Source organism: Crocuta crocuta, unplaced genomic scaffold (genome assembly GCF_008692635.1).
Source record: "Crocuta crocuta isolate KB4526 unplaced genomic scaffold, BGI_CrCroc_1.0 scaffold154, whole genome shotgun sequence".
Lineage (NCBI taxonomy): Eukaryota > Metazoa > Chordata > Mammalia > Carnivora > Hyaenidae > Crocuta > Crocuta crocuta.
In genome coordinates, this window is record NW_027530545.1 from 10,692,858 (window position 1) to 10,720,215 (window position 27,358).

General features: G+C 37.5%; 1 protein-coding gene across 1 annotated transcript in view; it reads left to right on the forward strand.

The window, feature by feature from the left end:
• The first annotated feature begins 4,161 nt into the window (after positions 1-4,161).
• The window catches only part of ZEB2 (zinc finger E-box binding homeobox 2), a 40,889-nt gene continuing 17,692 nt past the window's right edge, over positions 4,162-27,358 (forward strand). The window contains exons 1-2 of the mRNA XM_077767799.1: positions 4,162-4,235; positions 9,332-9,403. Of these exons, the coding sequence (XP_077623925.1) occupies positions 9,337-9,403 (67 nt within the window). The 5' untranslated portion in view covers positions 4,162-4,235; positions 9,332-9,336. The remainder of the gene's footprint in view (positions 4,236-9,331; positions 9,404-27,358) is intronic.

The window sequence follows — 27,358 nt, forward strand, 5'->3', positions numbered from 1 at the left end:
ATGTAGGGAAAGCATATAAGTATGAAAAGGGGTTAGTTAGGTAACATTGTATAGGGCATCTTCAAAACAACAGTTCTGGTATTTCAAATGTCAAGCTAATTATCAGCACTGTTTAAATGCTATGATAGGCCATTTTTGCAAATGCTGAAATTTTCCGGCAGGTATGGACATTATAAAAATGTCACGTTTTGCTACTGTTCTGTTACATGTCACCAGAATACGAAAATCTGAATGAAAAAAAAAAGTTATATCAATAGACAATAAAGAGAAGCCATTATTTGTTTTGCATATGATTGTAAAATTAATTGGTACCGTGATACAATTTAGAGTATTGTTTACTTAGAAGGAAGAATAGAGAGGATTTAATATAATGCAATCTGGTGAAGTGAAAATAATGCTTATTATAGATAAACTATGAAGCCTTTTAAATATAGGTTTTTAGTAATGCATATTCAGATATATCTTTCCAGGCCCATTTGCTATAAAGCAAATTTAAGTATCAGCTTTATACCCTTTGGTAACCCCATATTACACATACAGTTTTAGAGAAAATGAAACTTTAATATGATTCCACATAAAATGGTGAGCCATGCCAATAATTCATATGCACTTCATATGCAAATAGTTTTATCTTATCCATCAATTATCATGTAAACATGGTATCACATGACAAATTTCCCTGCAATACAGTACAGTACCTGTATATAATTATGGGTGCGTTTTGCCAATGCAACTGTTACACAGAATTGTAATTAATTCCTCTGAAGATTACTAGGAGAGTTTTGGATACTGATGCTGTTTTTGGACATTTATTACTGCTCTTTAGTTGGCTTTTTGCTGTGCCTCAGAGACAGATGTAAAATTAGTGTCTATTTTGAGCCAGCAAACAGTACATCTTTCCTCTTGTTTATTGAATTGCCGAAAGGAATTCTTTGGGCTCCCACTTCTTTGTGGTTTTGAAGTAACTGTCTGTTTTTCTGCCAGCCATGTAGCTCCAGTACATGTATAAAATTTTGCTGAGACTCATGCAAGGGGTGGCTTCTTCGACCTAACGTAAGGATGGAATAGAACTTCACTACCTTATGTAGGCAGTTCAATGCTTTTGAAAGCTGAATAAAAAATATGTATCGTAAGTTCAAAAATAGACACTAGACTAATATATTCTGCCCAATGACCCTCATTTAAACCAGTATACGTTAGTTATTATCCAAAATCGAATCTCCTCTTTGCAGAGACAAAGCTATGTTATTAAGATCTCTTATTCCAATGGTGATGATGGTGGGCAAAGGATGCAAACGAGAACAAATGGGAAAATGAGCTGATTTTATTTCACAATGTAAATGGGGGTAAAGCCATCCTGGGTTGGCCATTCCGTAGTAAGAATATTCTGTGACGAAAATTTCCCCAGTAATTACACGAGGCAAATATCCACTGACTAGACTTGAAAGAAAAAATTTAAAGGAAAATCCTGAGGATTCAGACACAGGGAGGGCTATAGGTGAGCACGCAGCACGATGTCCATATTCATGGACTTAATTCTGATTGTCAGAAGGTCAGCCAGAAAGAACAGGACGAAAGGGTCTACTCTGAATTCAGATATAAAAACTAAGTTTGTTATGACTTGTTTTCACCTGGATTTAAAAAGGGGGTGGGGGGGATGGTAGGCGTGAGATACCAACACAGTGGCTATGGGAACGGATATCCTGGTGAAAATAGCCCTGGAAAAGATGGCATACTGCTTCCGTAAGTGAACTTGACAGCGGTTATTTATTTAGTTTAAAAGTATTTACTACTATTTGTGAGCAAGAACCCTAAAGGTTGTGAAGTATTGTTGGCCTGTGAAGGTGATGGATGCTGTCCTCCTGACCCTATATGGTGAGACATGACTTCATTGCTTGTTTAGATTGTTCTGATATTTGGGACTCCTCAAGGGCTGTTCATAAATCATTTATCTCTTCTTTTTTTCCACAAGAAAATATTTCAATTGTATTGCTGCAGGAACACTCACGTGTCACACGGGATATTGTGGTCCATGCAGAAAAAGACCTTAAAAGGCATGGTTTTTTTTCCAGGATAAAGGCCTTTTAATGCCTGTCCAGCCTTAGATAATTTTATTCACTCCTTCTGGACCTTTCTTTATTCCTCCTGTGCCCAGAGATCAGTTTTTAGGAGGTGGGTTGAAAGCTTCCCAGGCCTTAGGAGCTTCTGNATGGTTAAATCTCAGTCACCAGGAAAAAAAAAAAAGCAGCACATTATTGATTGTACTAAGGTATATCTGGACCACACAGCTAGAGCAGAGATGTTAGAATATCTCTCTTTTTGTAGATCTGAGGGCATTACCCAGCCTGAACTTGCCTAAGCCCTTGTGGTCACACCTCTTGAAAAGGTTTTGTTTCCCCCGTCAATTGGTATTCAAACCAGGTCAGCAGATTCTGTTTGCCCGGCTCCGCTGCCGTTTTCATTTTAATTTGCACCTGTTGTGCAGTTGTTCCGAAGGCAAGTGCAGACCCGCGGATTATACAAAGATCATATTATGAGCAGATATGCACGGTGTAATCTTTTTGTCCCCAGCCTCACATGACAAAAAAAATCTCTCTCTTTTTGTTCCTTTTTTACTCCCTGGGAACCTGTCAAAGCAAACAGATATGACTGACTAAAATTTGTAACTAGACATGTTTCCAGAATTCTCCAAAAGCATTATGAACCTGACACACAATCCTTTTCAATTTTTTTTTCCTCCTTTTCTGCCACTTTTGTATAATCCGATAGCTGGCAAGAGCCACTTGAGATAGCTCAGTTGATAACTTAGCGGAGGATTGCTTTATTAGGCGCAGAGAAATCAAAATGAACCTGAAAATTGTTTGCGCTTTTTTTTTTCCATGGGCTTCCCCCCCCCCTTCTCTCTCTCCCTCTTGTTCCCATGATGTCATGGTTCTAACTTGTTTTTTTGTGTGTGTTTCTGGAGAGTTGGGTTAACAGTTCTTGGCAATCCTGTGTGTGCGTAACGGCTGGTGTGTTTCTCTAGCTGAGCTAATGCCCCGTGTTTATTACTCTAATCTTTCTTGTCTGGTGGTAAAGTGGACAATTTATGTACTAGCATGTAGGCCGAGAGCCTGTGAGGGCTGACTAATTCAGAAACAGCCACCTTCAATTGAGTTCACAGACCTTATTTACAGGCTGTCTATTTTAAGAAAAGCTACTGAGCATTGCTGGGACTGAGTGCTGCAAAAGCAGGCCGCCGGTTCTTGTGAGTTATTTTAACATTGGTGTCGGTCTTGACTGTGTCACTTTGAAATCTTCTGTAATTATGGCGCTATGAAGATGTCTCAATAGTAGTATTAATGGCCCAGAAGATATGGCTTTTCCTCATTTTCTGCTTAAAAGATTGGGATATAAATGGCCTTAGCACATGACGGTTGACGTAGAAGCAGCAGTGAATGTTTCAGATTGAGCAGGTTTGTGTCTGTGTTTGTGTATTGAGTAAATAGATGGACATGGTGTGTGTGCGTGTCTGTGGCTTCTAGGAATAAAACCACAGCTAATATAGTGAAGTCATGTCGTATTTATAGTACAACATTTTATAGCACACACTCCGTGTCACTAAGCTAATAAAATTGTCCCTTGCAGATCTATGTAATAAGTTTTTGTGGAGTATCGAAAAGTGCATATGGCAATGTGCCTCTTTTCATAGGCAATAGAGATGTATTTGTCAGTATATGCGCTACCGCTGCTTTTTAAACTTTCCCATCTTTTTATTAAAAAAAACCAACTCTTTAAAATCTGAAAGAGTGTGCAGCTGTAATTGAATAAGAATAAAAATGCTAAAACATGAAAGATATTAATTATATTTTCCTGACATGGTTGAGTAATTAAGTGGTGAAAATATTAATTATTTTCCATTCAACTAAACAATTAGGGGCGACTGATATTTTTCAACCACGTGCTTAGAGAGAGCGTGTTCTGTGCTTTCTCTTCAGTGGTGAACTATGACAATGTAGTGGACACGGGTTCTGAGACAGATGAGGAGGACAAGCTTCAGATTGCTGAGGAGGACGGGATTGCTAACCCCCTGGACCAGGAGAGGAGTCCAGCTAGTGTGCCCAACCATGAGTCTTCCCCGCACGTGAGCCAAGCTCTGCTGCCCAGAGAAGAAGAGGAAGATGACATAAGGGAGGGTGGAGTGGAACATACCTGGCACAGCACCGACATTCTGCAAGCCTCTGTGGATGGTCCAGGTAAGCGTCTGGAACGACTTGGCCCCTTCCTGTGCCATCTTCAACTAATCTCTACCACCTAGTGGAACGGCCATGACCAAATAATTAAAATATTTCTTTGCAGACTAGAGATACCAAAGCTGGTGACAGATTATGAAGTGATAGTAGTGTTATCACCTTACAGCACTAACATCTTAGGAAGGAATTATGTTTCAGTTGTGGTTCAAGTTGGACATGAACTACGTGTTATTTATTTATATTGATTTATTTTTAAATGTTTATTTTTATTTATTTTGGGAGGCAGAGAAAGAGAGGGAAAGAGAGAATCCCAAGCTGGCTCCGAGCTGTGAGCATAGAGCCCGACGCCGGGCTTGATCCCATGAACCGGGGATCATGACCTGAGCCAAAGTCGAGAGTCGGACGCTTAACCCACCGAGCCACCCAGGAGCCCCTGAAAACACTTTTAACATGCAACATGAAGTATTTGTACCCCATTAACAATTTATATAACATGATTAAGATCTAGGTTCTCAGGATGGAAAATGGAAGCAGACATAAAATCTCACTATTGGAAAGGTTTGTGTGGCAATTATATAACAATACAGACCAAGTAACTGTCAGTTTAAGGTAGTTTCAGTGTCTGTCTGACACCTTTTATTGTAATTCAACCATCTAATCATTCCCCTTTGTTAAGTGTGAATGTGATTTCACACTTTCACCTGGTCAGGTAGCTTTCTTATTATTTAACAGTTAAGTACTTGATAATGATTCCTGCTGTTTGCTGGAAATCTCTAGGGAAGTAAAACCGCTCCAAGGTCAACTATCATAAAAATAAGGTAAATTATGCTCAAATCCAAATTTCAGATGCCATTCACTCTGCATATGGAACTGTCTTGTCTAAATCACGTTCCATCACATCGGATGGAACATCACTAAGGTATGAAATGATTAACAAAATCAGAGGGAACTATTCAGATGCCCATAAACTCCCTCTGCTCATCTCTACTCAGTGAGGTGGCTTACAAAAAAAAAAAAAAATTAATGACTCTTCCAATTCCAACCACAGCATCTCCTTCATCTCTCTTCCCAAGACTCAATGAGAGCTGTCATGATGTACCCCACTTTGTTTTTTCCTCTCACGATATAAATAACAATAGCATTTTTATAAATAGGCCAAGTGGGTGGGAAGGGAAGTAAGTAAGCACAAGAGTCTACCTATATGCTATTGTGATGTCGCGGACTGTAAAACATGGAACATAAGCAGGGTAATTGTTTGGTATACTGGAAGGAGGATCATAAAAGCACTTCCACTACTAAAGAAAATTAAATGTGAAAAAAAGAAAAAAAAAAAACCAAGACCGATGGCAGTTTGAGTGTAGTGTATTTGTTTTTCGTTTTCCTAAATTAGTGTGCCAAGTTCTGTATCCTTTCTGTTTCCAATTTTGCTTTCGGTGAAGGTTTCTCGAATCTCAGCAATCCCACACATAAACATTTATCGTTATATCCATTAAGACTTAAGGTTTTAGATTTTCAACTATGAGGGAGAACTCAGCCAAAGATGCTTGAAAGATAAATACGTTTAATTAGGGGCAGAGGATGATCATTAAAGGAAGTCTGACTGCTGCAGAAGTCATTAACAATCTTAAATGAAATTTTTATTTTTATGATAGCCATTTACATGTATAATAAGAGCCAATGATTCTTGGGAGCAGTGTGACAGAAACAGAGTGTGGCGAGAACTCATGTAAGACATACTATTTAAATGAGCTGGTGTTAGCTATTCATATTTGTTAATGAACTAGATATGCAGGGCTATAAGAATGAATGTTCTGATGCTTTAAATTTTAATATCTAGAAATCAAGGGTAAGGACCAATTACTAGAATTTCCACCCTTAAAGGAATAATTAATAATGATCTAACAAATGTACGGCTCCAAACTTCTAAAAAGAAAGTTTAATTTTAAAAAACTAAGATCAATAATTGAAAAACAGCCAAAACAGCCATGGCAAGCGATAGTAGTTTGGGATCACGGCAGCTTTTTGTGCTGGTCATGGATCATAATTCTAAATGTTTTAAATATACAATAATCCATATGAATGCATTACAGACCCTGTTATCACCTGTAGTTAATGGTGCCTGTGATACAAATGAACAGGCTGTTCTTTGCTCTTACCTTTATGGTAAATAAACTAGCATTCTGGAGTCACAATAATTAAATAAAATGTAAATCCCTAATGTCATTTGGCTATTTGGACCAAGAACGTTACCCGGCTATTACCTGTCTAGTTCTAATGATTAGTGATGATTTATTGTTCTTTTTTTCATTGTTCCAAAAGTGCTCTGATGTGGTGCCTTGATGTCTCATGAAAAGAAATTGGTCTTAAAAAGCGACTCATTGTTTATCCTGACTCTTAGATAACACATTTTTCTTCTGATAAAATATTTTTCTTATTTATTGTTCAAAACACACACTATAGACAATAATTCTAATTCTGGTGCTGTTTTATTTAGTAGTGTTTTATCCCTGGTGCCTGGCTGTCTACCGTCGTACCTCAGCACATAGCTTTACTCTGAGATAAGCCCCCACTCCTTCGCTCTTTCTCGCAGGCTTTCTGTGGTTTGTCTGCAGGATGCAGGTTTGGAACTGAAGAGCGCAGTGGAGTTCTTACTGTGCCTTTCCGGTTCCAGCACAATCAAAGTTTTGTGTTTAGAATTGTCCTTGACATTCTTTCGTCCCACAATGGGGTGGACACAGTGTGCTGGAAACCATGACATCATTATCATTGACACAGACTTAAATAAATCACCTGCATCTGGGCCTCTTTCTGCTTATTCAAGGATTCTTCATCTTAAGGAAGAAAGTGCTCTTTATTTTTACAAACCTTCATCCCAAGGGTGACTGGAGAATGCAAACTTTTACAAGTGTTTGAAAAACAAATATGCCGTGTGGTTTTAGACACAGTATGCTGAGTCAGAGTGGTCTTGGAAAATGTTTAAGGTCAGGCGTGAGGCAGAATGACAGCCCGGATTGCCATGAATTCAGAGGAGGGATTCTTAACCGCCGTGTCATTGTGGCCTTCTGAATGTGGATTCACGTGAAACTTAATCAAGTAGGCACGCATGTGGTATTTCAAAAACATACCTGAAAAGGATTAGTGTTCCATTGTAATAAATTGAACCTAATATTCCGACGAGGAAAGGTTGGTGCTCAGTAAGTTGAGGCAAACTACATTCTAGGTAAAAGTGACACCATTTCAGTTGCATAATCTCCAGTGAAAGAGGGTTATAGCCAAAGTGTTACCACAGAACGCGACACCCGCAAGGTGCCAACTACACATTTGTATACCCAGCGTTTAATAATTTGGGAAGCAACCACCTACTGTAACTTCTCTCTACTTTTTCATAAGAAAAGGACAATGAGGAAGGAAGTGCAGCAGAAATCTTGAACATTACCACTATTATGCAAAAAAAAAAAAAAATGCTGTTAACTGTTTTCCCCTCAGTGACTTGATCTCTCAGATGGAAAACTTATGATTGTTCTGACTCTTGGCTACCAGAAATCACATGAGATGAGTGAGGAAGAAACACACAAAAGCTATATTTATAGCCAGCTCTGAACTTCTCAGAAATACCTTAATTTAATTCCTTCCAGAGACTGATAAAAATATCGGATGAGGGAGCCTTTCAACCGATCAATTATTACAATTGACAATACAATATGGCTCTATATTGAACTTCCAAATGTTTTATGCAAAACGTCCCTATGAAAATATTCCTTAAATGAGAGAGAAATCCAGGGCCAGGGACGAGTGTAAGAGCTTACAGTTTAAACAAATACCATTCAAATCATCTGACTGTTATGGGTAGGGTAGTGGCATTAAATAAGCATCTATTTATACATCTGTGTATTTTACCTTAAAAGGCCCATGATTTTTTTTTAGTTCTGATAACATAAACAGATAGGCTGCAGGGTACAACTTGTAAAACATATATTTTAATTTTGCTGTAACATTTGCTAGAACCTGTTTTTCTACCAGATAATTATGACTAGAATGTGATAAGCAAAGAATGGTCAGGATAAATTTGGGAATCTACAGAGTCCTATTTATAAAGTTTCTCTGGTTTTAAGTCAAATGATGATCAGAGAGATATTTATCCTAGATCATGTTTGGTTCTCATTAGCCTTGTTGTTGTAAAAATACAACTTTTTAAAGTCCGTGTTTAATTTACCGACTTGGAGGATTTTTAACTGTCAGCTGTCCTTCTCTGCCCTTTTATATACTCTATAATTTGCGAGGCAGAACATTCGAGAGCTCTCCTCTTTTGCCAACTCTCCCTAATTCAAAATCTTGCCATTTTGGAAAATAAACTTTTATCACCTATGAATCTTCAAGCTCCATGTTAACATAGTTTCATCTTCATCATTGAGCTCTTGCTGCATCTATACATTTTTCTTCAGAGAATGACTGCAGTTATATACTGGAGCATAAATGATAAGGAAAAAAGGTATTTATGGAAGGGTAGGGAAAGGCTTAAGGAAGGTAGGTTTTAGAAGTTTATCTAAAACAGTGAAACAGGTGTTTTCAAGCCCTCTGGGATGTTTGTTTTATATACCGGGGATTTCAGGTTTTGCTATGTAGAATTAGGCTTTAAAAAGTTATGCCTGCACCGATTTGCCCCCATCTTAGCTCCTCCAAAGGGGAGGAAAGCATGAGATTCTGACTGGCCACGAATCACCCCGAGTTACCAGAGGCCCAGCAACTGCATGCCTCTTCCTAAGTACAAGTCCTTAGTTGCTTTCGTCTCGGATTGAAAAAATAATATCTTTGCCCCTGTTTGTCCCTAGAGCTGCCACCAGAAGAAAAGCCCTTCGTTTGCCCCAAATAAGCACCTCTGTTTTTCACAGCTTGCAGTAATGCTTAAAGTAAATAAGTTCTTGTGCAGCTAGCACTATTGGATTCATTCAATTGCCTGAACAAAGCTATTGTTTAGAGGTTTACAACAAGCCTTTTCTCTGTTTCCTTTAAAAGAATCTTCCTTGTTCCTGTGGTTGGCATGCTTAGTATAGTAAGCCTTTCTCCAGTTTTCAAATGCTAAAGATAATTTTCCCCCACAGAAGAAATGAAGGAAGACTATGACACTATGGGGCCGGAAGCCACGATCCAGACCACAGTTAACAATGGTACAGGTAAGTTGTGTTTACCACGCCAAGATCATATTTGTCCTGTGTCATGTGGATGGGGTGAGTCGGGAACAGAAACCCGGGCCCATCCCTTTCTATCTCCATGACTTACAATTAAGTCAGACATTACAAGTCTCCTGTTTTGTTTCAAATCAGAGTTCTCTTTTTTATTTTTATTTTATTTTATTTTATTTTATTCAGCAAATATATCTTTCACTCTAAAATCCCTGATTTGCCTGTGAAAGTTGAGAAAACCGAACTGGATAAACATATTTTCTCAAAGCATGAGTTGGGCAAATTTCTGGTCATAATTTTTATTTTAAAAGACTGCATAAATAATCTTAAAATTAGAATGTAATATGCCTCTTCTGGCCACCACTTGATATTAGTCATCGAGAATTCAAATGATATGCAGTAATTTAGATTGTAAATGTTTTTTCAGGAAGACAAACCAAATTTCCATGTACATTCCTCACAAAAATTGATCATCTGAGTTCCTTTTTCATCTCTCCTCACTGTTAATTCTCGGTACCCTCCACTTCCTCTAAATAATGTTTTCCAGGCAGAAGTTTTATAGAGAATTGACAATTTCACTTCTTTTTAATGAAGCTAAAAAAAATTGCAGTAAGAAAGCAGTAAACAGTGTTTTCTGTTACTCTGCTTCTGCTGGAGACTGGGGTTTCGGGACAGTTGTGACGTTGCGTGTTCCTCCCCCAAAACTGAACAGCGTCTCTCTTTGCATTCTCCTGTCACCACGGCAAATGTACATCAACTCACTATGTTTATCTCCCTTTTCCTGGATAAGGCTAATTATTTTTGGTGTTATAAACAATCCTTTACACTGCCATTACAAATATTAACCTAGTGCCCTGGAGAAGGTTATTTCCCAAAACAAAACAAAACAAAAATCACATAACTATTTCCACTCAACTCACCAATGAGAAAAAAAGTCACAGTTTTATGAAGTTTTGAAATGTAAATAATTCAGATGGTAGTCACAGTCCCCTTGTGTTGAAACACATCATAATAAACTGCTCATGCTATGCTTCTAGTTAGAATGTTCTTATTAATCACTTACAAGGCACTAATTCACTTTCTTGGGTATAAAATAAGAGAAATAATGAACAATTGTTGTAATGGTTCTTTCACTTCAGCATGTCAATGTAAGGTACAAAAATGAGACTGTGCAATATGGGATTAGGAAAAAGGTATAGAATTAAGAAAGAGTAATCCTAGGGTTTAGGTATAGTTCTGGCAGTAACTAACTAGATTGTGACCTTGAGCAAGTCAGTTACCCTCTTTGGAACTTCATTTCCGCACATGAAAAATGAATAGATCACACGAGCTGCTTCTAGAGAATATTTCTATTTTCAAGGTTCTCTGTTGCAGGGTACATAAATAGCCCTATAAAATAGAGACAAGACATACTAACTTCATGTAAAAACATAATAATAAAGAGACACCATAAATTAGATACTTTCTAAAATCTCCCAATTCATGGGATCAAAAATGGCTTCATGTTTCTTTTCCTTAAAGATAAATGTCAAATTTCAACTTCAAGCATAAGTAAACACTAATTCTTATCAACTTTTATAGACATTTGAAGTGTCACGAAAGTAAATTTATACCCTAAAGTGACAATTTACTAGCTGTGTTATACACTTGAAGTCTAAAGTGAGATTAGTAAAAATGATTCCTGTCCAAAAGATTTAAAAATCAATTATGAATGTTGTTTTACCTGCTTTAAGATCTCTTTTTCTGATGCTACTTTCTCTTCCTTATAGTTCATATGTATTCATATGTCACTAAATAAATGAATAAGTATTCACTGAGAATCTTCTATGTAGTCACCATTGGTGCGTGTGTGGTCAAAGATGGGTCAGGAAGTCTAAGCCATTATTATTTAATTTGGAGGACGAAACTAACATACAAGAAAAAACAAAAAACAATAAGAAAATATGTGATACATATGCAACAAATGGCAGGAACTATAATTATTTCAAATCACAAAAGTGGGAGAGATCTTACAGGGTGAGCATTCAGAAAAAGCTCCATGGCAGAGGTGAAATTCGAACTAAGTGTATTTTCAGTGGTCCCAGAGAAGTGAGGAAGGACTTTCTAGCAGAAGAATCTGTGATACAATGAAGGACACTGTGAAATCTATTCAGAGGATAGTGAGTAAATGAAATGGATTCACCTGAATCAGAGGGTCCTAGGAAGTGATTCGTGGGAAGTAAAGCTGGACGTTGAAGCTGAAGCCAGCTGATGAACGTAAAGCACCAGACCAAAGAGTTTGTGTCATGTCATACTACCATGATTTCTGTGGGGGAAAACCAGACTTTAAGAGATCAACTGGAAGTCATTGTAGTTACTCAGGTATGAAGTGACAAAAAGCTTGTCCTAGGCTGGTGACAGTGGTGAAATTAGCAGCCTGGTTTCTTAACAATCAGTTGAATCTCTGTTTGATGGAATCAAAATGGCTTCAAAAGTACACATCTCCATGTTTAGAACATGGCAATATTTGCTGTTTTTAGATAAAAAGAAGGAGGATCCCATTTTGAGAAGACCTTGAGCTAGTCTTTAGACATAAGTATCTTCATAGAAAAGTTATATATGGATGTGAATATGAGCATGTTCATTGGAAATGAGGAATTGAAACACAGGAAGTCAGGGCTGGAGATAGAGATTTGAGAGCGATGCAAATATATTCCGATACTTTTTACCATCATGGGACTATGAAACCAACAATTGAGAGTGTATTTATTGAAACAGCTAGAAAGCTGAGGCCAGGGTTGCTGGTGGGCAGGGAGAAAAATCAAATTCATTGAAAGAAAAAAGATTAAGATAGAGAGAAAAAATTAAACAGCCTGAAGGCAAAGATTCAAAAAGTAGAGAATGGTCAACTCAGTCAAAAGATTCAATTAATTACATTTGAAAGAGTGCTGAACAAATACATTGGACTTGCTAATTATGAATTTCCTGGTGACCCTCAGTTTATAACTCTGCCCTTTTAGAGAGTAAATGTGTATTTCTTTATAACCATTACATTTCCCCAGAATATTTTTGGTTGTTAAAAATGTGGAGAATTGAAATAAGACATATTTTCTGGTTGAAATTGCTTATTAATGGGCCATCTCTTTGTCTCCAGCCAACTGCTGCATGATCCAGCCATTGGCTGACCTTCTCTAGCTATCCCAACCTATAACGATATCTTCTTCCAGTGAGTGCTCATAGAACAAAACACCTAACCCTACCATAAATTCTGTAGTGTGTCATTCATTAATGTACTGTCTTTTCCAACTTAGACTGAAAACTCCAAGAGCATGGATTGTTTCTTAGGCTACCACATTACCTATAAGAGAGGCTTACATTTTTTTTTAAATTAGATTTTATTTTTTAATTTTTCAAAATCTGTTGTATCTATTTCTCAATGTACAAGGTTATATTAGTTTCACGTGTACAAAATAGTGATCCAACAATTCTATACATTACTCAGTGCTCATCAAAATAAGGTTCACTCTTAATCCTCATCTATTTCACCCATCCCCCAACCTACCTCCCCTCTGGCAACCACCAGTTTGTCCTCTATATTTAGGAGTGCCTTAAAATTAGCAGGCTCTCAATAAATGTATTTTTAATGAATAAATATGGAATTGATTTGATAGCGGATACCATTCTTCTTTTTTAATTAAAGTAGAACCAACAGACATTGGTTGGTTCTTTTTTATGTTTTAATGTTTATTTATTTTTGAGGAGTGAGGTGGGAGGGGTAGAGAGAGAGGGAGACAGAATCTCAAGCAGGCTCTGCACTGTCAGCACAAAGCCTGACGCAAGGCTGGAACTCACGAACCATGAGATCATGACCCCCAAGCCAAAATCAAGAGTTGGCCACTCGACCATTGAGCCACCCAGGCATCCCTGGAATAGATAAGCTCTAAACAGGTTAAGCAAACTTTCTGATAACAAGTGTTGTTATTAATGGGAATAAGTTGTGAAGGAAAGACAAAGACAAGGTCTCTAATAATTTTCTCTGAATATTCAACACACAAATTTCATTCCCAAATAAAAGTAAGGAAAATACCTCTGAATTTCCTTCTCAGTTTTACATATCTATTAAATAGCAAAAATTAATTAAGTTCATGGAAATGGATAGAATAGACCTTTAGAATCTAAAAGTATCTTCTTCCTAGTATATTCTGCTGAGTTTAAAGCTGTAAGAAACAATGGAAAGAGTTTAGTTGAATTCAATCACAGAATTCTAAAATTGAAAGCTATACTATACAACAGTTTCTTAATTGTATTTTGATAGTTGAGGAAACCATAAAAAGTACCAAATAGCTAACTGGTTGGCATATTTGGAAATAAAATCTAAATTACCTGACATAACCTTTCACTTCAGAAGGATTTTTCACCACTCTGAGGAGCTATCCTGATAGAAACTATGCTTTCATCTTTGACTCTTAACATGCTTTATCTAATTGGTCATTGGCTTCTATCAAGTCTACTATCACAAATATCATATTTCACTTTTACTTCTCCCCATCATTTTTTTTTTTTCACTTTCATGATTTAAATCCTCATCTTTCCTTCGAGCTATTATGACACCTTGTTAACCAGGCTCCATTTTAATCCCTAATTTCTTTAATTCATTCTTCACACTAACAAAGTTAGTAAGAAGCTGTTTTCCTAATACTTGGGGCAGGTGAACAATGGTAACTCATCTCCCACTCCACTGCATGCTCAACCTTGTGTGGCTCTCCACTGCTTTCAGACTGAGTTGGCATTTGAGTCAAGTTGACATCCTTTTGATCTAACATCATCTTGCCTGTACTACCACTTCCTAGTTTATATTTCAATTTTGAAGGGCTGCTTACCATTTATACTCTTTTGCCTTTGCTTATGATTTTCCACCAACCTAGAAAACCTGACAGCATCATATGCATTCTTAAAAGCCATCTCTACCAGGAAGCCATCTTATAGTATCCCACTCAAGATTAACTACTCATTCCTTTGAGTGTCTTCTATTAGAATGTATTAAGTTTTCTCTCATATTATACTTAGTCACCTGCAGGTATGTTTCTGCCCACTAGATTAAAAGCTACTTGAGGACCCAAATGGTATGGGGTTTTGGTTACTTTCTCACTACAGATCCTAAAATGGTCTAGGTCACAAAGAGTTTTTAAAGAAATCGAGGGAGTGAATGAGAGACAGACAACACTTGGACTTCCTTTCATGTTTCTAGGTTGAGATATTTTTGACACCTGACCTGAAATAACCAACCAGACATTGTCATCTCTCATTATTCTAATCTCCCAAATGAGAAAGGTTCAGTTACATTTGACAGGTCTCCAGCCCTCATGTCCTCCTCTGTTTGATCAGTCCACATTCATCCTATAACCCTTTTCTCATTGGCCAAACTTCTTTCTTAGAATCCTTAATTGCTTCTTAGTACCCAAAAGACAAAAGCCACATTCTTCAGACCAGTATTAAGTGCCGTCCATTTCATATGAACAGTGTTCCATTCTCATCAGACCAAATCTTTTGGTAATATCAACAAAAAATCACATTTATACCAACCTCTGAATCTCTGCCCATGCTATTCCTTGAGACCCTAATATTTCACTCCCTTCCTTCAAGTTATCCAAACTCTACTTACCCTTCTGTTCTTCAGGGCCAGTTCACATTCCATTTCCATAATGTGGTCATTCTCAAACACCCTAACCCACATCAATCTCTTCCTTCTCTGAAATTCCACAGGCCTCCAGTGGACCCCAGTAATTTTAGCATGTTAGATTGTTCCCCTTCCTAATGTTTGCACCTATTTCACCTAGTTAATTTTATAAGGACAAGAGATTTCTTGAGCTGTAAAATGGGGGTAGATTATCATACTATCTACCTCATAGGATTGTTGAGGTAATTAAAGAAATAATGTATATATTAGCCTTAAGAAGGGCCCCCAAAATGTTTGCTTTAAGAAAAGGACTATTCTTTGTTTGCCTCAAAGTGCCCAGTATGTCAGTTAACCCATGGTACATGTCATGACTGGTAATAATGAATGAATGAATGAATGAATGAATGAATATTTGGTGGAAAAGAAATGGACTCTGAAAAAGGAAGTCACAATATGGGAAAACATTCCCCATGCAGGGGATTAAGTCCAGTATCTTCAGAGAGTGAACCAGGATTTAAGTCCCTGAAATCAACTTGTTAAAGTCAAAGAAGAACAGTGTACAGTATCACTATATTTTTTTACAACAAAGTTAGATTAGCAGCATAGCAAAGCTGATTTTTAACAACACGAAGCACCGCAAATGCTGACTTAACAACTGTCTATATTGCATTTAATATTTCTACATTGGTCTTAATGTTTTTAAAATGAAGGAAAATTGTATGCTTTAACACATAAGACAAAGAATGCCCTTTTATAATGAACCTTACATCTGCCATATTTTAATGAGATTTGAATTCAGAAAAAAATTATTATGTAGAATTTTTGAGAGCATGTGGGAAAAAAAAAACCCCACTATTTTCTAAGAAGATTAGAGACATGGAAAAACTTAGGAGCATTATAAAGCTTACATGCTAGTAGTAACGAGGATCTATCTTAGGTGTTTGGTGATCATTAGCATTAATGTGGTTCCATGTGCATATCAAGACCCAAATAGGCCCCTGATGTTTTCCTCTTTGAATGTGTGTAAGTTATATTTATTCAGGCAATCTAGTACTCTAGTTATAAAGGGCTATTAATAACCACCTGCATCTTCTCTTCCTTTGCTGGGAAAAGAAAAGCACCTTACAATCTTATATCTAGAAACTGGGGTAAGGCCAATTTAGGTCTCCATTCTTAATCTTCCATAACACAGTAAAACTACTGTCCAAGAACTAATAACTACAGTCATTAAACATGCTTCCAATCTTTTAAGAATAATATAGGAATGCTTTTACACATGAAATGCAAATGTTGGTCTGGGGTGCTGCGTATTAGTCTAGAGTGAGATAAACAGCATTTGAATTTTGTCTTTACCGATTACTACTTACATGAACTTGACTGGAAAGATTTCTACATGAGTAAAGTGGAGACAGTGATTCCATATGTACAAAGTCTCACAGTAAGAAGTAAATGGCATATTATTTTTGAGTACCTAGCACAATGCCTAACCTATACTAGATTTTCACCCTGCTTTGTCTTTTGCCAGTGGGTTTGCATCTGCAGGTAAGCCTGAATCCGGTTTTATGCACTAAGAAATAAATGGATTCTGAACCTCCATCACACTGGTTCCTCATTAACTTCTTCTCTAGAAAACAAAATGCAATATTTAACAGATTTATAATGGAGGGACTAACCGGTCAATTTTGAGAGCTTCTGCCAATTAAATTCCTTTGACAGCTTAGAAAACCAAGCAGACAAGCTGTAGGACAAATGTCTTTTCACTGCATTTGAGGTCAAAATACGAAACTTAAGAAGGAATTGCTTAGTTTTCTATCTCATTTCATCTTTATCTAACATCCATTCTTCAATGTAGAAGAGGATGTACAATGTTTGTGTATAATGATGAAATCTGTCAAAGACTTCTCCTGATAACTGACTAGCATCAGGAATCATATGTTGTTTTTCTTCCTGTCCTGAGTGACAAACAAATAAACAAATAATAAAATGTTTCTCACCTGTTAACCACTAAGATACCTACATTTATTCTTTTCCGTCAGGGTATTTGTTGTGTGCAGCATTTGAACTGAGGTTTGAGAAAGAAACTGTAAGTAAATAGAAGATATAGTTCATGTTCTTAAGAAATGCCAAATCCTGTGGCGCCTGGCTCGCTCAGTCAGTACAACATGCAACTCTTGATCTCAGGGTTGTAAGTTGGAGCCCCACGTTGAGCGCAGAGCTTACTTCAAAATAAAATCTTTTAAAAAATTGTAATGACATGAAAGCCAAATTTATAAATAAATAATTAATGGCCTCATTAACTATTCAGATCAATAGTCACTTAGGGTGACCCTACTAAGTTTAAGGCATTTTGTTAGACATCATGAAAGATACAATGAATAGTCACTGTCATTAAGGAGTTAACTTCAACTAGGTGAGTAAAACAATGGTAGATAAATAAGAAATGTGCATAAATTGCTTAGCACAATGTTAGACATAATAAATGTTCAGTTGTTGCTAGCCATCATCGTTATTGTTATTCATAACTATGTGGACTAAGATATTTTATTTGGAATACAACAAGCTACGTAGGTTCAGGTAAAAGGTGTTCAATATTGCAGAGGTTTGGACAGTGTAGGGTCAAATATTGGACACATGAGAATAGAGAGCCTTAGAAGACTGCAAAATTCAGATAGCGTTTTCATCAGGAAAAAGGCTTGTTAAACATGGCTCTGTGCAAAAAACAGGGATGGAGAAGGCTGAAAATGTAAAAGGAGACTGGGTAAAAGATGGAGTAAGTTATCAGTAATTGTGAGGAAGTAGCATTAGAGAGTAGCCTTGGCTGTGGGCAGAGGCACATCGCTTTCAGCAATAAGTTCAAAAGAAAAATGAAGAGTGATCGTAGAGATTCTAGTCAAATTTAAGGGTAGTTCAGAGAATCCACATCATATGGGTTGTGTGCACTCTTTGAAGTCAGTAGGAAAAGAGGTGATTGATGGCAGTGAGAGAAGGGAGTAGGGTTGGAATCTTGAAGAATGGATATTTAGAGTAATTGTAATGGACAATATATGGAAGTTCAATTCCCATCATAGGAGAATATCCCATTTGGATAACATGGGCGAAACAAATCTCTATGATTATTTATGTTTCTTTAGATATTTTTGATACTCTAGGAAAGAATGGGGCTGGGTTTTTGTTTGGCAAGGCTAGAGTGACACTAGAATAAGGGACGGGGATGGAAATGCTTTCAAGCTCCAAGGTGAACTGAGGCAAATAAAAACAGACCGGCAAGTGAAATGGATAGGGAGACTGGTTATCACAATGAAGGACTGGCATCAGAGGAGTGAGGAACTGAATGCTGGGGAAGGGCAGAAGGTTGAAATCACAGAGCGGAAGTGTCAAGTTCTGGTTTGCAGGCAGGGCTGGAATGGTCCCAGGATTAGCTCTGTATCGAAGTGTGGCCATCCCTGTTGTTAGAGAGACTCAAAGCCAGGATCCTGCTGGACTATCAGTTGAACATGAAGTTTCCCAGAATGATAGTAATGGCAGCCTGGGGTAAACACAGCCATGGGACAAGTGTCCTCTTACTTAAGCTATGCAAGTAGCATCCTAAACCATGATGGCAAAAATGGGTGGTTTAGGGCTTCAAAAAATTGCAATTACAAACTGGAGGGTTTTTTGAGGGTAGAGGTTAAATTTGCTCTACTCCAAATTCCCTCTAAATGTGCATGATGTTCGTATAACCTTGACAGTTGACAAACAGGCTGTTTGTTGTATTAATGAATAAATGAGTAAAACCAATAAACGAATAGCAAATTAATAACATAGGAACATTGGTTTGAAATGGCCATGTGAATTGAGGAGTATGTTTACCCATCCTCTTTGCTCTGTGAGCTTAGACAGAGGAGAGCTGGAGCGGCTGAGCTGGAAAGGACTGTGAGGGATGGGGTATTCTTATGAGAGGATGACACAATTTCATCTAATCTGAAGAAGTAAAACACATGTAGGAGGGTATCATTAAGCATGTGGGGGAATAAACAAAAATATATGGAATGGGAAAGCAAAAGGAACCATGAGTAAAGAGTTGGGGTTTGTTTGTTTCTTTGTTTGTTTTTTCGTCTCTAGTCCTAATTCAAACTTGAGACATTTTTTATTTGCTATCACCATAATAGTTATTCAACATTCACCTTTGTGAGGTGTTTCATAAAGTTATTCCATACTGAGCGCCTTTAGAAACATGATTAAACATAAAAAATATCTAAAGTAGGAAAATAAAATCATTAGATATTAAATGGAAATTGTAAATAAGCATCTTGAGTGGAGAATTTGAAGAACTTTGATGATGTTTTCTCTTTACCCCAATAGACTTGGATATGGATCGCCCAGTGGGGGGGGGGGGGGAATGAAACAAGCATATAGGATTCAGAAGAGCAGGAACTTGAAAGGAAAAAGTTTAAAATTTCATCTTTTATTTATATTGAAGTCAGCATTCACCATGGCTCTCCCCCATCCTAATTTTATGGTGTTGTCATTTAGAACTATTTATAATGTCAGCTATGTTGTCAGCATCTAGGACCTCTTCAAATCATGTCAAATCAGCCAGGCATAATGAAAAACTGAAAAGATGGGGTTCTCTCTTGCTCATTCTCTCTTTCTCTCATACTGAGTCACTACGATACAGTGAAAAGAGTAATGGGTTAAGAGTCAGGATACACGAATGCTCCATCAAACTCTTCCAGAAATTATTTGTCTAACTTTTATGAACCATAAGCCTCATATATACCTTAGTTGTATCATCTGTTAAAGGAGGAAATTTTGGACTCCACCCCACCATACCCTTTCTTCTGATCAATTTTTGCTGGGAAGCATGAACAAAGAAAACAAAGCACCGGCTGGGTTAGCTGGCATGAGAAGGGGACCGTCCTGCCTCATGGTATCATACCCAGGGCCCTATGTATGGAAGGGCTTTGACTTTGGTTTAATGTCCTATTGTTGTCCTTCTGCTCGGGGCCCCGCAAGTAATTTGTCCTGCGTATAGCTCACAAAATGCTTTAGGATAATAGCAGAGTATAAGCCAGAACGGGAAGGGGTGGGATTAGAGATTCACCACCTGAAGTACCGCTGAGAAATGCCAGCTATGTCCAGCTTTACCAGATTCTTCTGAGCTGTCTCCAGAGCAATTGAAAGACTCTAGACCTAGACTGAAAATCTTTCCTGAACAAGAAACACCATGCGTCAAGGTATAACTCCCCTAAATTGGTGATATTAATGATAAGGTTAGGAGGGTAGCAAGTGGTTTGGCCTCTTTAAATACAAATTCTGTGCATCACATCATTCTCATAGAAGAAAGTGAGGAAAAGAGTAAGAAAGTTTCTGTACCATTATTATCCTCTTGGTTTAATAACTGCCAATTCCTCTTACTATCTTTACATGGAGTGTAAATTAAATCCTTGAACTTTCTAAATATTTTTTAATTTTTTGAAAAATTTATTTCAGTAATCTCTAGACCCAACACAGGGCTCGAACTCATAACCCCAAGATCAAGAGTTGCACCCTCCACCAACTGAGCCAGTCAAGTGCCCCTAAATTAAACATTTTAAATTAGCTAGCTTTCTCCTATGGTAACAGAAGCCATACAGGTTTGATCATAAGTTATTTCTCAGCAAGAGTTGAGTGGATGTGTAGTGTTAATCAATTGTGCAAGATCAGTTTATAACATAATTCAATTAACACGTAAATACTCAACAAGGAGAGAGTCATACCATTGTAAAGCATGTCGTTTTCTTCTTGCTTATAATATCTGTCACACTCTGATGTGTTGGAAGAGTTTTGCTATCCAGTCAGATATGTCATATAAATCCTCACTTGAAGATTTTTAGTTAATTCCATACAATATGTTTTTAAAAATAAACTAATGAGGGGTGCCTAGGTGGCTCCGTCAGTTGAGCATCTGACTTCAGGTCAGGTCAGGATCTCACAATTCTTGGGTTCAAGCCCCACCTCGGGCTCTATGCTGGCAGCTCGGAGCCTGGAGCCTGCTTCAGATTCTTGAGTCTCCCTCTCTCTCTTCTCTATCCCAAGTTGCTCTCTGTCTCTCTCTTTCCCAAAATTATAAATAAACATTAAAAATAAATTAATAAACAAGTAAAAATAAAGAAATAAGCTAGAGAAAAAGAGAGGTTTTGAGGAGAGAAAAACAGATGTAGCATTTGGCAGGTTGGACCGGAGGGTCGTGTTCAGACCATAATCAGTGTGTACCGAGAAAAGCCTGTCACCTCCTGTCTAATGAATGCCATGGTTTTATTAGCTTTGTTTGCGATTAGCAGCAGCTCTCTCCACTTCACAGCAAGGGTTCCCACAAGAAATAACTGATATCCCAAGCTTCTTGAGTGTCTCCTTCATTCATTCCACAAACATTTAATAAGCACTGTTTTCCTTGTAATGTTGTTAGTGGTTTCCAGTCACCCCCAAAATCTTAATCTGTGTATATGTTGCCTACATCAGAAAGCTATGTTGCTTTGAGTTCTCAACTGAAAAGAATATAGGTGGACTTCGTTAGGCCTAGCCAGTGAATAAAAAAGCAAATTGATTAGGGCAATTAATTAATTGAAAGTATGGAATTCTGAAACTTCAAGGATACCCTAGAAAGCACATACCAGTTCATTTTACAGATGAAGGTATTGAGATTAGGAATCATAAGTTGCTGAGCCAAAATGGGTTGCCCAGTGACCATGAACCTGGTCCAGTCATTCAGTTATAGAGCGTTCACTGTGTGCCAGGCACTGTACTAGGCACTCGTGCTACAAAGCTTAATAAAACGCAGCCTGCTCACAGATAGGTCAGTGAAAGGTGATAATGTGATGTGATAAGGTCAGTGACTGAGATATGCAGATGATGCTTAGTCAGTGCAGAAGGAGGTTATGAACTCAGGTAGAGATAGGCAGGAAGACCACGTGATATGGGACTAATTCTGAGCTACTTCCCAGAACCATGTTACTGAATACCTTATTTACCTGAGTGATGCAGATAATTGAATTCCCAGGACAGTGATCCTTAAACTGGGCTTGCATCAGAAGCCGCTGAAGGGCTTGTCAAAACACAGACTGAGTCCGTTTTGAACCAGTTCCCAGGAAATGCCCATGCTGCTGGCCTGGAGACCACATTGTGAGAACCAGTGCCTGGAGAACACCCTTAGGTGTTCGTGCGTCTACAAAAAGCATATAAAAAGAGCGCGGATCTGCTGGGCAAAATAACTTACTTTACAGACCCCTCTAAAGTATCATAACATAGTCTAAAAATCTTTTCAGTAATACACCAAGTCCAAAATTTTAAATTACATAGTAATGTGAAAAATCAATACACTTAAACTTACTTGAGATTTTTTTTCTTTTGAAGTCACGGATTCTGTACCAACACATAGCAGTCACTGCTGTCTCCGGGTTAGTAGTCTCTAAATCTTGATGTTCACAATCCTTAAGCCTCACTTCGAAATTAGACTGTGTCCCTGACTGGGCTGCTTCCTGCTGCTTAGGGAGACATTTGATCCTGCAGAGTACTACAGATTCCCATCCCCCTGTTCCTTGCGCCACTCTCTCTCCTAAAGTTCTTACACTTGGGGAGCTCCCATTGGCATCTGAGCACTCGTTCCCTGGAGAAAGCCGTGTTAGAGCAGGTGTAGAGAGGCAGGCCTGGATGCCATACTGGTTCCCAAGAAGAAAAGAACACTTCGTCTCTCCTGAGGAGCCTTCCCTGGCTCTTGCGCACACCTCTGTAGCAGCCGAGGCTCTGCTGGGCTGTCCCGGCTGTGTGCTGAGAAAAAGATCATCTTCCCTCATGGTTGTTTTTAGATATCTGGTGCCAGTATGTATTTTGGAAGTCTTCTACAGAAAGGCGCACATGCATTTTTAATGATGAAATGCTTATGTTCATTAATTAGTCAACTTTAAACAAAGTAGCTATGACAATTTATATACCTCAACAAATGCTGAGTTCAGGCTTCTTTAAAAATTCAATAGAGAAGACTAAATTTAAAATAATTTTCTATGTTTTCTTATCCTCTAAAATGTCAATAAAGAGACTGATTTTCTAAGAGAGAATGAACACAGTTACCTAGAGTTGTGGTTGCTTCTTCAGGTCTCTTTGCTTTGACATATGAAGTGAGTAAAAGTCAGATTATATGATATGTACATAATTTCTACGTTATACTGAGAATTACACACACACACACACACACACTCCTCTGTTACATGTTTATGTATTGATATGTGTGTATATTGCAGAACCACAAGCATTTCATATACATACCTCTAAATATGAGAATCACAGAAGCAGGAAAGCAATTATCAAGCAACACTATTGTATCCTTATCCCAAAGCCCACTCTCTGGCATTAGTAGGTACTCAGTAAACAGCTAGTAAACAATGGGATGGATGAATGATTCTACTTGGTTTCTTACATGTATTTGCTTCAGCTTTTCTAGGCCCTCCAAGATGTTTTCTTTTCCAAAAGAATTACTTATTCATTTTATGTTCATTAAAATGGCTTAGCATAATAGTCAAAGATATTTCTTCAGTTTTTTAATGAAAATTGAAAACATGCTGGATCAGTTATAATAGAGTACCTGCCTTCATACATGAACACATGCTCATTACAAATAAAGAAAATAAATGGCAAAAAGGATGGAAGTAAAGGGAGAGAGACAGACAAAGAAGGTATAAGTATTTATGATTTAACTATTTGTAAACACTAAGCAAAACTCAATTTTAAGTATCTTTGAGAAAGTGTCCTAAAACTCATTTGTGGGAGGTGACTGATTTGAAGACCAACGTATCTCTTTTATTTAGAGGTCTGTCAATGTTGTTTCCTTTTTTAAGTGATAACTTTAAAAGTCAATCCATATTAATATTTATCATTATCTAAAAATATCAATATCTAAGAAAGGCGTAAAAGTATTTTGAAAGTATCATTAATAAGCAACATTAGTGGGACACCTGGAGGCTCAATTGGTTGAGTTTCCTACTCTTGGTTTTGACTCGGGTCATGATCCCAGGGTCCTGAGGTCAAGCACCAGGTCAGACTCTGCTCTAAGTGTGGAGCCTGCTTGAGATCCTCTCTCTCCCTCTGTCCCTCTCCCCCACTCGCACGCTCTCTCTCTCTGTCTAATATAAATAAAATGAAAAAAATAGTTTTTTTAAAAAGCAACATTAGTAAGAGTGAAAAACATACTGATAAGAAATGTGAAGCTTTTCTAACTTGAAATGACCCAGAAATTCATCCTAACAATATTAAAATACACGTGGTGATGAAGAAACATTTTTAATTAATGCATTATTTTTGTTTTTTTTTTTTTTTGGATAGAGAAAAGTTTACCTGACCTTAGGGGAGGTGGAGATATTTGCAAGACGTTAGGATAAATTTTAGGACTAAATGTAAAATCTCTGGAGAAGGCATGGGAAGAAATCACTTGAGGTTTCTTGTGAATTTTTGTTATGGTTCAATCATAAATATCATGCAAATATCCTTTGTCAGTGTATTTTGGCAGTTCTTCCAAAGAGACCAAGGAGTAAAGAGGATTACAGAAAAAAAAAAAGAAAGAAAGAAAGAAAAGGAGGTTGATTTTATACTAGAAAATGCAGTGGGGAATTCTGTAACTTTCTACTGAATTTTCTACCTCGTTCCTATGTCCACTGTACAGTATTACAAAACCTTTGTAAAAACCGAAAATGTAAACTTCTGTGTAGAACCCAAACTTTATCCTTCCTAACAAGTTTGAAAGTCACCAAAAATTAATCCCATTAATTGTTCAAATAGAACAAGGAGGGTGATTTTGGATCTCAGAGACTGAAACACAGTCTCAGGTAGAAAAGGGAGTTCTTCAACTCACAGCATCTAAGGAGGGTTGACAGCAGAGCCACTAGAAGGACACAGGTAGAGCTCGGCCTCAGGAGCAAATATAGCTATAAACATACTGTCGGGACTTGTCTTCTTGTCTTTGCTTTTCTCTGTATGCCTGCTTCAGGCTTTGTCTTCATAAATCTTCTTACCTTACAATGAGAGATATCAATTCCTTTGTTCTACATCTTATAGCTACAGTTACTTGAGGGAAATAAATTGGCACAAAATCCTAAAATCATAAGGAAAAGATTTACTGACTCAACTGGCCTAGAGAATGGAGGACTAAACTAAGTTCACTTCAGGTGTAGATGAAGCCATTGTGGCTGAGGAAGCAGAGTCATGCACTAACATGGCAGCTCCCTTGGATACCATAAAGCTTGACAATAGAGAATATGGGGAGCCATTCCCAGGCAAAGGAGAATGTTGTAGTACTGAGCAGAAAAACCATATGTTACAAGTACCCATAGCAGTACCAAGGAAAACCCACATTATGTCTGTGTTGGTTATACCTAGGCAAGTTCATGGAAGTCTAGAATCTAGACCATTTAAGTGACCCTTAGATACATGAGATATATAAGTAATAGCATACCTATACCGCATGAAGAAAATGTTGATGGAGCAAATAGATTTAAATGATTCAGTGCTATCTTCTTCATTAAATTCTTTTTGAATACTCAACTGAACCTCATTGAACTCTTTCAAATATTTATGGTCATCACTACAGTTTATCACATAATTGTTCTACAATTGCCTGAATAGCAGGTCTGAATTCCTAGCTCAACTGTGGATATCGTATCTTATGCTTCCTTTTACTAGAAGACTTCCTACACCAAGATTAATGTTAAGCACATAATTTATTCCACATTCATTCCATAGATGATTCTTGAGAGCCTACTATTTCTAGGCAATATATTCAAAGCTCAGGATACAAACATGATCAAAGATGATCCTTCAAGAGGGAATATGATTTGATGTCTTTTGTCCCTGTCACACGTGACATTGAAATCTAGCATAGCCAAATTTGATCCAGCAAGTGAATTGCCTCTTCAAACACTAGTGGTGTTTCTAGATGCAGTTTAGTTTGCCTATCCAGAAAAATCAGAATTTTCCTCCTGTTTAAGCCAAAAGGCTATTAATGCAAATCCGATTGCATTTGCATTTGGTTACATTTCTGATGGAAACATTCATATGCAAATGAAAATTCATGAAAAGATAGCCAGATAATTCCAATAGTTGCTGAAATATCAAGATAAAATTAGGATGTTAAAATATCCGTCCATCCATGTTTGCTATGTTACACTAAGGATTGTCAAGTCGGACGGTGTTCTTGAAAAGCTTAAGTAAGTCATGCCTTAAACATCTGCAACCTTCTAATAGGTCTGGGTTCAGAAAGGGACTGTTACATTATTTCCTACTGTCACAGTGCTGAAAAAGAAGTCAGCCCCTGGTCAAAATCAGTCAAGTTGCTCAAAAGTGAGTCATCTTTGATCCACCATTTTGTCCCCTTTATCTTTTTTTGCCCTTAAAAACAAGAGGTGATTTTTGATAGTTGTAGAGTCACTTCGATGATGCAAAGTAATGAACAAATAGTTTGTTTGTACAAGTTGGCAGCTCTTCGTACTCTCCAGAGACTTAAGGGTGCAAAAAGACACCATCACATTCACTACCAATAAATACCATTTGGAAAGTGTCTATGGCATCACGAGTATACCCACAGACAACTGATCTTAATCAATATTCATATTCTTTTAAAAGACTTAAGATTTGGGGGTACCTGGCTGACTGAGTCAGTAGAGTATGCAACTCTTACCCTTGGGCTTGTAAAATCAAGCCTCATGTTGGGTGTAGAGATTACTTAAAAATACAATCTTAAGAAATAAATACAGAGGTGCCTGGGCGGCTCAGTCAGTTAAGCATCCGACTTCAGCTCAGGTCATGATCTCATGGTTCCTGAGTTTGAGCCCCATGTCAGGCTCTGTGCTGACAGCTCAGAACCTGGAGCCTGCTTCAGACTCTGTGTCTCCCTTTCTCTCTGCCCCTCTGATGCCCACGTCCTGTCTCTCTCTCTAAAAAATAAATATTTTTTAAAAATGTTAAAAAGAGAAACAAATACACAAATACTTAAGACTCTAAGAAAAGATTTAAGCAACTTTCAAGATATAAACTCATAATCTACTATTACATATTCCAAACCTGTATATGAAGGAAATACAGGTGTTGGAATCAGACTCTTGTTCAGTTACTCGAACCTGGAGTGCAAAAGAGATCATACTCTTCAGGATTGTTAGCATTTAGTTTAATAGTCTACAAAGTGTGATACACTCCAGTTTTATCTGATGCACGTAGTAGTTCATAGTTTCAAGTGTTTTTAGAATTCTGGTTCTCCCTGCTTTGGTGACTGTCACCTATCATCCATCAAA